The 11,200-nt window shown below is 42.0% G+C and overlaps 1 protein-coding gene across 3 annotated transcripts; it reads right to left on the bottom strand.

Annotated features, from left to right (window-relative positions):
* mterf1 (mitochondrial transcription termination factor 1) lies at positions 1 to 5,271 on the bottom strand. Of its 3 annotated transcripts, XM_083546728.1 has the most exons (3): positions 4,885 to 5,271; positions 3,780 to 4,200; positions 1 to 3,058 (listed from the first exon to the last, which is right to left on the bottom strand). In XM_083546728.1, the coding sequence occupies exon 3, from the start codon at positions 3,037 to 3,039 to the stop codon at positions 1,894 to 1,896; it is 1,146 nt and encodes a 381-aa protein (XP_083402854.1). In that variant the 5' UTR covers positions 3,040 to 3,058; positions 3,780 to 4,200; positions 4,885 to 5,271; the 3' UTR covers positions 1 to 1,893. The 3 variants fall into 3 exon arrangements, with proteins under 3 accessions (XP_083402854.1, XP_083402853.1, XP_083402855.1); XM_083546727.1 differs by lacking the exon at positions 3,780 to 4,200 and having other exon boundaries at positions 4,885 to 5,270; XM_083546729.1 differs by lacking the exon at positions 3,780 to 4,200 and having other exon boundaries at positions 5,166 to 5,249.
* Positions 5,272 to 11,200: the final 5,929 nt, after the last annotated feature.

The following is an 11,200-nucleotide window of genomic DNA, read 5'->3' as shown; positions in this document are numbered from 1 at the left end:
TTTACCTAAAAAATACATTTTTATTATAATGAAAAAATAATTAGATTAGATAAACACATACATTCAGCCATAGAATTAACAAAAAAACATGATATTTTTTATTTTAAAAGAAGGACATTTCATTGAAAAAAAAAGAAAGAGAGAGAGAGAAAGGAGTTCACATTAGCATCATCTAGCTACTGAGGAGAAACATTTACCTCAGCGGTGTTTTATACTAACATGTGGAAGACTGTGTGGGGATGGAAATGATACAGAAATGTCCAGAACAGTGACTTTTACCTCAGATCTGATGTTAAATGTCTGAGAAAAGACTTTTATTTTGAATAAAATTACTCCACATCATCAGCTTCACGTCATCGCTGCTTACAGTCTCAATAAACACAAGGCGTGTTTGTGTGTGAACGTGATATAAATCTTTACTGCCTTAAAAAACTCTTACACAATATTTCACTCCGTTATTAAAGAGTTAATACTTTAATTTACTGTTAAAATTAATAAAAAGTTTGATTTTGTACGTTTGTTGTTGTTTTAGGTGCGTTGCTGATAAATCAGGCTAACACCGGCGTTAGCTTCTGCTACAGCTAATAATTAATTCCTGTGTAATTCTACATCATGTACACAATAATTAGATGCGGAGGATCTAACGGATTATTTTAATAAATACACACGTAACGGAATCGTGCGTTCTGATTGGCTGATCACATGGTGTTTTATTCCTTTAACACCACAGCAACAATCACCGTTTTTAAATAACAATTTAATACATTTGTACTTTCTGTAGTCGATATTCATGTTCTCACTAAACTTATAGCAGCTTCAGGCTTTCAATGTTTTAGATACATGATACGGTCAAAAGTATTGGGACATGATTCTTCTCCAAACTGAAGAAGAAGGAAAAAAAAAAAGTTGCATCACACAATTGTATCTGATGTTTCGATCTTGGGATGAAATTTTACCTTCACTTGAACTAGGAGACCCAAACCTGTTCCAGCAAGACCAGCTCCATGAAGATCTGCTTTAAATGGGTTGGAAGTGGAGTAGAAGATCTCCCGCTATAGAGCTCTAAACCCTATTGAGATAAAGGTGAACGCTGACTGCACCCCAGGAACCTCCTCACCTCACCTTACCTCCATCAGCACCTGACTTTACTAACACTCTTGTAGCTAAATATATATTTCCACAAAATCTAGTGGAACATTTTCCCAGAAGAGTGGAGCTCATTATAACAGCAAACCAAGACTAAATGTGGAACGAGATGTTCAAAAAAAGAGAACACACTAATACTGATATTCTCCAGTTCTCCAAACTCCAACCTGTCAGTCACCTTGACACCCATTTACTGATCTCTCTTTGGTAGACAAAGATCTCCATGTAGACCACAAGTCTTCAACCTGCACATGCAAATACACCCAAAAGTATGTGCACCCCTAACAATGACACCCATATGTCCACGTTGAACATCTCATTCCATATTTATTTCCCTTCTCACATTTATAACGAGCTTCACTTTTCTTCTGAAAACTAGATTTAGAGATGTGGCTGAAGGTTCCTTTATCATTACAATTAGTGATCATGCAGTGGTGTCAAGATGGACAAAGAGGCTCTAGTTCCAGTTCATTCCAGTAGGGTGGAGGAGTTCAGTGTAGGACATGCAAGTTCTCCCACTCCAACCCTCACGTCTTCATGGAGCTTCATATCGGAGCAGCGTTTGGGAATCTACCTACTGCTGCTCAAGTGAAGATTGACGAAACACTGAAATAGAAACAGGACAGGTCCATAGATGTAGGTACTACATGCCGATTTGGAGAGATCTCCCATCCATGAGGAGCACACTTGTTTGAAGGCCACACATCAAAGTTCACTGAGGTTTACAGACCTGATACCCCCTCACACTCAGAGTTCTCGTAGTTTCTCCAACTTAGATTTGAAACGTTTGGTGCTCAAGTCCAGGACGCTGATTCCGTTCACCTCAAAGTCATAACCTAGTTGATGAAGCTGCTCCAGCCGGTGTTTCAGGGTGGTGACGCTGTAATCCATCACTTTTGGCTTCTCTATGATGCGTCTGATGTCGATCCCACCTTCAACCAGGCAGTCCAGCTTCTGGTTCAGAGTGTCTGAGGAGACAAAGAGTATCGGAGCATAGTTCAGGATCAGCTCCCTCACCTGTTCCTGGCTGCAGCCCAGAGACTTCAGCTTCAGCTTCAGGTTTCTGAAGTTAGTCTTCAAACTTTCATGGGACAAGTCGAGGATTTTGGCACCGTGGCCCTGCAGAAGCTTGAGCGCCTCGTCGTTATTGAGCTCCAGCGCATTTAGGAGGAACTCGATGTTGGACCTGACGCGCTTCGTGCTCCGTATCAGGATGTACACGTTTCTGGAAATGACGGTGCGAGCAAACTTCTCGTTTTCAGTTCCTCCGAGGCTCTTGCACACACTATCCAGAAGCTCCACCATCATCCGATTCAGTGCCAAAGTGTTTGAGAAGATCCTCGGGGCCATGGTCAGGAGACGGTGCAGATCTTTAGGTTTTATCCCTAATGAACTTAGGTAATGGATGTTCTTCTCCAGGTTGCCGTTATCACTCGAGCGGAAAAACGACTCCGGAGAACGTTTGAGGATGTTAACGACCTCAGCGTCTGTGTTGAAGATGCCGCGCCAAAGACGCCAGCGTTCCTCCAGGTGTTCCTCGGATCTGGTTATGGCGCGTGGAAAACGGGAGATGATGCTAGCGATTATGTCGCGACTCGCGCCTTTTTGTTCGAGGAAATCGATCAGCCCTTGCTCGTTTGTCTGGATTTTGCGGAAGACGCCAGGCTGACGCCGTCGCGCCATCTGAACGTCCACTCCCAGCAAGCTGAGGTTCTCCAACAAAGACTTGTTCTCAGAAGCAACCTTTAAAGGATCTGTTTTATCATGGTTGCAGTCGTTTTTTGTGTTATCAGATTCTGTATTTGTTGTGCTCAAGTGTTTGAACACGACAACTGATCGTGAGAATCGGCTCGCGTGTGGCCTGAGGAGAAACAGAAGCTGCTGCAGGGCCATGTTCCATCACACTGAAGATCTGAAAAGAAGAAGATAATCTAAATGTAGATCACACTTCAGGGTTCCTACACATTATTCATCTCAAGACTTTTCCAGACTCATATATACAGACCTCCCTAAAAATCTTTAAGACCATATTTAACATCTCAAACAACGATTTTAAATTCCAACTATAACATACGTTACAATCTCTGATGATTTCCACGTGTTTAATCGCACACTAGGGGCGCTGTACTGCTGCCTCACAACACAACAACCAATCAGAGCTGTGCAGATCCAGACTAGCGCAGATCTTTCTGCTTCTAACAGAGAAAACCACCAAATGCACCAGATGCTCCTCAAGCTCCAGAGTTTAACTATCCAGGAAATATAATACGTGTTGGACCACATTATAAATGGCTGAAGCTCACTAGCTAATGATCTGTGGTGAATTCTCCAGGGTTACAGTGGGTGGTCAAGATCTACCACAACCTTGACCAAGAAAAAGTGAGGATACTGAAGATGAGCTTAAAATGTAGATGGAGTGTAGTATTACTAGAAGTGTAGTCTGGCTGTAGTTCTATAGGAAGCATAGGTGAAAGTAATGGCTAGTTCTGGACTTCACCATTACATGATGATATGCACATCCAATTATCTCTGTCAGTCAAGTCAAGCTCCTCCTGAGATCCCAGTGGTCCTGACCCCCTTTTTTCTTACAGGACCTGCTTGATTCATCCTGATCTACCTCTGATACCACTCACTAAGACACCAATCCTGAAGACACCATGTGCATGATCATCAGTTGGGAACCATGACTCCAATCACCACAAACAGGATCACGATCTCGTTTCTACCATTGAAGAGTCCCGAAGCAGCTTTACAGCACTGAGACGGTATGAGGCAGAAACCTTGAGAGGAACCTGAAACTCTAAAGGGAACCCATCCTCATCCTCAACAACAAATGTCCATTCATTACAGTTCCATCGTTGTTGAAGTTCAGTGATGGAGACTCAGTTCATGGCGATTTTATTCCTGAACCAGGTGATATTAATTACGGTCCAAATCCATCTTCATGGTTCCTGAGTTGCTCAAAAACTTCATGGATCTTTAAGCTGTTTATGTGGAACCATCTCCATCTGCACAGGGACTCTATCCAGAGGTAGGACGTTTAGATGAACTTAACTAAAAGGAAGAACCAGAAGGTAACATGAGGATCACTGGGATAAGAAATGAAACTACACCACCATCAACAAACCTGAGTGAACGTGTGAGAGTGAGGGGACGACAGCATCCAAATATCCCAGTTCACCAAACACTCCATATCCATGATCCCTCCAGATCTTCTCCTTTACCTCACAAACACCTACTGACTAAAGACTACACTAAATAAATATGTGTTCAGCCTCGACTTGAACACTGAGACTGTGTCTGAGTCCCGAACCCTGATTGGAAGGCTGTTCCATAACTGTGGGGTTTATAAGAGAAACATCTGCCCCCTGCTGGAGTCTTCATTATTTGAGGTACCAACAAATAGCCTGCACCTTTTGATCAAAGTAGGCGTGGAGGTTCATACTGGTACAGAAGTTCACTCAGATACTGCGGCGTGAGAGCGTTAAGTGCTTTATACGTCAGTAGTAGTATTTTTGAGTGAACATCTGAGGTCATGATGAGGATGTGGTTCCTCTCAAGATTCCTCTGTCAGATTTCAAGACACATCACCAGTGATACATTTGTTATTATTCAGAATTTGTTTATTTTTTATATTATTATTATTATTATTATTATTATTATTATTATTAATATTCGAGGTAACTTCAAACACCACCATAATATTAAAGCTCATGAATCCAGACCTTTAGAACTCACCACTGATCAACTGAGGCGACCGGCTGCATCCCAAACGACGTCCTAGGGAGGACGAAGTGCACTAGATATGGTTTTAAACACGCAAACACAGCCCCTATGTGGTGCACATATGTAGGGAGCACAGAGCGGTTTGGAGCGTAACGCCTCGCGCACTGCTTAACTGCCACAACACGACAAATACGAACAACAGTAACTATTTAAATTAGTTTAAAACGCGTATATTTGTTATTTATTAATGATCGGAGTGTAAGAAAAGTGTTTATTAGGATTATTTTATTTACCGAATCGAGATTAGCATGAAGCTAGTTTATGGCCCTGTGATTATTAAGCTAGTTATGCTAACAGCGCCGGGTACCATGGTTCAATTCTAAACAGGGAGATGTTCCCTATGTAGGCGCACTACAAAGTACATCGGGAATAACACAAGAACACGATGTATTAGATTAGTGCACTCTACAATAACTAAGGAAGCATTTGGGATTCGGCCCGGACTCTTCTTCTTGTGTTGAGTCTTTTAGTTTAATTGATTTTGATGGCGCCACTTGGAGTTTAGGAATATAATAAGAATAAATAAACAAATGGATTATACAGTAAAATGAAGTGAATACAATTAATAATAATAAATAAATAAATAAATAAATAAATAAATAAATAAATATTTAAAAAAATCACTGTTAAATATTATACAAAAACACGTAAAATATATATTTTGTATTATAACAAAAGTAAATAATAAAATATCTTCTTCTCCTTATTGTTTCGGCTTCTCCCATTAGGGGTCTCCACAGTGGATCATCAGTCTCCATACCCCTCTGTCCTCTACATCTGCCTCTTTCACACCAACTACCTGCATGTCTTCCCTCACCACATCCATAAACCTCCTCCTTGATCTTCCTCTTTTCCTCCTTCCTGGTGGCTCCATCCTCAGCATTCTCCTACTGATATACCCCATGTCCCTCCTCTGCACATGTCCAAACCATCTCAATCTCACCTCCCTCACCTTGTCTCCAAAACGTCCTACATGTGCTGTCCCTCTAATAAACTCATTTCTAATCCTGTCCATCGTCTTCACTCCCAATGAACATCTCAACATCTTCAGCTCTGCTACCTCCAGCTCCACCTCCTGTCTTTTACTCAATGCCACTAATCCATACAACATCTCAGGTCTCACCACAGTCCTATAAACTTTCCCTTTCACTCTCACAGATACTCTTCTATCACTAATCACTCCTGCTATCACTCTTCTCCACCCACTCCACCCTGCCTGCACCTTTTTGCTCTAACCTGCAGCACATCCTTCCCAGCTCGGTTCCTCTGCCTGGTCAATCACTACAAATCCTTTTTTCCTTCCTTAGTGTCCAACTTCTCCTACAGCTCCTCATATGCCTTTTCCTTTTTCGCCACATCCCTCTTCACCTGCTGCTGCATCTCCTTGTTCTCCTGCCTACTCTTCTCATCACTCTGTCGATCCCAATTCTGTTTCTCCAACCTCTTTCTCCTTCTGCTCTCCTGCACTTCCTCATTCCACCACGTCCCTTTGTCTCCCTTTCTATTTCCAGATTTTACACCAAGAATCTTTCTAGCTGTCTCCCTCATCACTCCTGCAGTAGTTCCACAATCATCCAGCAACTTCTCACCACCACCGAGCTCCTGTCTGACCTCTTCCCTGAACCTCACACTACACTCTTCCTCCTTCAGTTTCCACCATCTTATTCTTCTTTCAGTCCTCACTCTCCTCCTCTTCTTCTTCACCTTCAAAACCGTCCTACAGACCACCATCCGATGCTGTCTAGCTACACTGTCCCCCGCCAACACCTTACAGTCTCCAATCTCCTTCAGGTTGCATCTCCTACATAGAACATAGTCCACCTGTGTGCACCTTCCTCCACTCTTATACGTTACCCTATGATCCTCCTTCTTCTTAAAATACGTGTTCACCACTGCCATTTCCATCCTTTTAGCAAAATCTACCACCATCTGCCCTTCCACATTCCTCTCCTTAAAACCATACCTACCCATCACCTCCTCATCACCTCTGTTCCCTTCACCTACATGCCCATTAAAGTCTGCCCCAATCACCAATCTTTCATTCCTACGTGCACCTTCTACCACTTCATCTAACTCACTCCAGAATCTTTCCTTCTCCTCCATCTCACAGCCAACTTGTGGAGCATAAACACTGATGACATTTATCATCATCCCTTCAACTTCCAGCTTCACGATCATCACCCTATCAGAAACTCTCTTCACCTCCACTACACTCTTACTGTACTCTTCCTTCAGAATCACCCCTACACCATTTCTCTTTCCATCCACACCATGATAGAACAGTTTAAACACCTCCAATGTTCCTGCTCTTACTCCCTTCCCACTTGGTCTCCTGAACACACAACATCTCTACCTTTCTCCTCTCCATCATATCAGCTCCCTCTCTCCCTTTACCAGTCATAGTACCAACATTTAAAGTACCAACCCGAACCTCTACTCTCCTCCACTTCTCCTCCACTTCTCCTTTCCCTGCTGTCTCTGTAGACGTCTTCCTCCTCTCCTTCTCCTCCACTTCTCCTCCACTCTCCTCCACTTCTCCTTTCCCTGCTGTCTCTATACACATCTTTCTCCTTCACTCTCCTCCACTTCTCCTTCACTCTCCTCCACTTCTCCTTTCCCTGCTGTCTCTGTAGATGTCTTCCTCCTCTCCTTCTCCTCCTTCAGCCAACAGCAGCCCAAGTTCCACCGGTACCCTGTTGTTAATGATACCTGTGGTGGTTGTTGGTAACCCGGGATTCGACCGATCCGCTATGAAGTTCTGATTCGGGATCTGTATATTTAATTTGGAAATATTTAAAATCTTTTTTACTCTGGATCTCCTTCATAACACAAACCTCCACATTTATCTGGACTTGAGACACTGAGAGTCTCCTGACCTGTGTAACACTAATGACTGGGTTCATGTAATCAACTATAAACTCAACAGAAACTGTGAATTACTTGTCATAAATGTTTTATTTACTACTTTAAATGAATAATACAATAATAAAATAGTTTTTTAAACATTCTTATGTAATTTTTAGTACAAACTCTGTTTGAAAATGTTACTCTGAACTTTCGAGTCACTCGCAGCTTCTCGTGAACGATCAGATACTCTCAAGGTTCCACTGTATACACATATATATATATATTTATTCATATTTTTATAACAATATATAATAAAATATCTTAATATTAAAACTTATTAGATTGTTAATATTAAAATAGTTTAAATATCTTCTATTCAATAAATAATACATTGTATAAAATATAAATCATTATAATAAATTATTAATATGCAAATATATTACAGTTTAAGGAAAGTAACAGCTACAAATAAATTAAATAAATATTTAAAATCTTTTCCATTTTCTCAAATATTTAGTGAAATAAATACATAAAAATACATTATATTATAATAAACATTAAATTGTTCGAACAGCTTATTTATTAAAGAAATGCATCAGGATTTTTTTACCATCATTATGTAGTTTCTATAAAATGACACAGGAGTAATCAGGAATCACATCTGAGAGATTCGAAGCCAAGGGTTTTTATTTCTCTGTAGCCTGAAGACATTTTTGAGATCTGAGGATGAAAATGAGCGAGAGTTTCGAATTGAGTTCCTGGTGTTTATTAATAAACCTGTGGAGAACAGGAACACGTGATTGACAGGTGTTTTATGGTGCCCAGATGAGCGCTGTTGGATTAATCATTTACACATTTAATAGCTCTGAATATCTTATCTACAGCAGAAGCATGAGGTATTCAGGAGAAGATCCATCAGCTTCACTGCACAAACTGTATAATCAATATGTCATTCTGGAATGTTCTCACAATACATCATTGAAAAATACAGAGAAGAAACCATACAAGATACCAAACTCCTCCTTGTCAGGAAGAATCAGACTGGAGTTTAGTTTGTGGTCATTCACTGCACCTCAACATCGTTTATCTGTAATAAATGGACATGCGGTGGAACCCAGATGAGGATGAGGTTCCCTCTTGAGTCTGGTTCCTATCAAGGTTTCTTCCTTCTGCATCTTCATTTTTATCACCACATTATCTGTGTAAAGCTGCTCTGAGACAATGTTCATTATTAAAAGCTCAAAACAAATAAACATGAAATAAATTGAGATAAGAGCGGCAGAGATGTTCCTCAAATGATCAGCACATGGAAACAAGGTTATAGATAGATAGATAGATAGATAGATAGATAGATAGATAGATAGATAGATAGATAGATAGATAGATAGATAGATAGATAGATAGATAGATAGATAGATCACACACACACACTTGTACCGGACATCTTTGGGTCCATGTCGCTTCACTACTGAACTCCCTGCTCCACCTGCCTCATCCTCCCTGGCTGCTGAAGGCTTTGGCTCCTTCTTTTATAAGCAGTGTGGACAGTGATGGCAACAAGTGGATATTCATGGATATCCTTGTGCACACATTCCACCTTTACCTGTCGTGTAGTATTAAAGGCCTCGCATCGCACCGGTCAGCCCACAGCCCGAATCCACCAATGAGTGGTGTGTACCCCCTTGGATACTCACCGGTATGCGGGTATGCAGCCAAGTGGTCTTCAGCCAGCTGGACCGCCTTATATACAACTGCCGGACGGCGGCACTGGAGACCTTTCCTTTGCGGGGAAAGCAGTGCAACAAACTGCTCCAGTACTATGAGGTCAAGGACCTTGTCGGCACTCCAGTCTTTGTCCAGTAGCCACCTCCCGGCCGCCTGACCTCCCGAAGTGTCCGGGACTGGAACCGCTGTCTGTGATGCTCCTGGGCCCGTCCCATTCGCTGGAGGATCGCATGCATCAGGAAGTTGTAATCTAGTATGTGAACGGCCGGCAGTTGCTGTGCGGCGAGCTGAGCTTCCCCGGAAAGGAGCGGCAGGATTCGGAGCGCTCGCTCCAAGTCTGGCCACTTTCTTGTGAGGCTACACGTTCAAACAGTTCCAGGAATGCCTCGGCGTAATCCTGTGGTCCCATTTTATCGAGCAGGACGCTGGCTGCAGGTGTCAGAAGGTGGTGTTGGTGGGAGCTTCTCGTCAGCCCAGCGTGCTCCAGGAATGCCTTTCAGTCCTCCGCCTGGGCACGGATCAACTCCTGGAACTGCTGTTCCTGTTCGAAGGGCACCTGTGTCAACTGGGCTTGGTGTTGGGTCTGCTGGAGCTCGACAAGCACCTTCACCAGCTCACCCAGTGGCGGAGATTCCATTGAAGTTTCAGCACCAGTGTGGGAGAGCAAATGGTTTAGGGGAAGGAACACTCTCAGGACACTCTCATCTCCTGTGCTCATTATTAATCATCTGGTTTGGAGCAGCAACAAAACAGGACAGGAACACACAGTTAAAACAGCAGAAAACATCATTAGTGCTCCTCTGTCCCACTTCTCAGGACTTATACCATACAAGAACCAGAAAACAGGCAGGAAAAATCACTACTGACTCTTCACACCCTGGACACAACATCTTTCAGCTCCTCCCTTCTGGCAGGTCCTACAGAACTCTGTTTACCAAAACCACCAGACACAGGAACAGTTTCTTTCTCCAGGCAATCAGCCTCATTAACATCTCACCATAAATATATCCCCTGCTTCATATCTATAAGTGCTGCAGTCATCACAGCTTCAGTATATGTTACACACACTGTTACTGCTGTATATTGTACAAAATTCTACAGTAACTCTTTATCATACCTGATACACAATACTGTTATTTACACCACCATGAACTCTCACACTTTATATACATCACTGATCTGTTGGGTGAAGATCTTCATCTTCCTGAAACACTTAAACTAAATAAATAAATTTCTCTCAACAGAGTTGAGGCTGATTTGATCTTGTTTGTAGTCGTGTGTATCAGTGTAGATTCATTCATCGACTTAAAGCTCTTTAATACATCGCTCTGGACACGGACGTCTGCTGAATACTGTAGATGTAAATGTGTGTTATGTGCTTTTACACGTGCAGGTATAAATAACAAGAAATCTAATCTGAAACCCAAAACTATCGTCTCATATTCGTCTCATGGTGATCTTTGATGTGAAAAGAGAAGAAGGTTTTGGAGGACAGAGGGTTTTAGTCTCAAACCTCTTCTGTCTTCCTGGGTAAAGTGATATCACACATAATACACCAATTATACACACACACACACACACACACACACACACACACACACACACACACACACACACACACACACACACACTTTTTGTTTAAAATGTGTAAAGCTGGGTGTGAACACCAGATCTTGGTGTAACTTAAGAAAGCTAG

The sequence above is a fragment of the Silurus aristotelis genome (assembly GCF_946808225.1).
Source record: "Silurus aristotelis genome assembly, chromosome: 7".
Taxonomy (NCBI): Eukaryota; Metazoa; Chordata; class Actinopteri; order Siluriformes; family Siluridae; genus Silurus; species Silurus aristotelis.
Note: the sequence above shows the minus strand (reverse complement) of the source record. Positions and strands in the feature narration are given on the sequence as shown.

Excerpts from the sequence above, each read along its gene's own strand:
- mterf1 (XM_083546728.1), bottom strand. The coding sequence starts at position 3,039 with ATGGCCCTGCAGCAGCTTCTGTTTCTCCTCAGGCCACACGCGAGCCGA.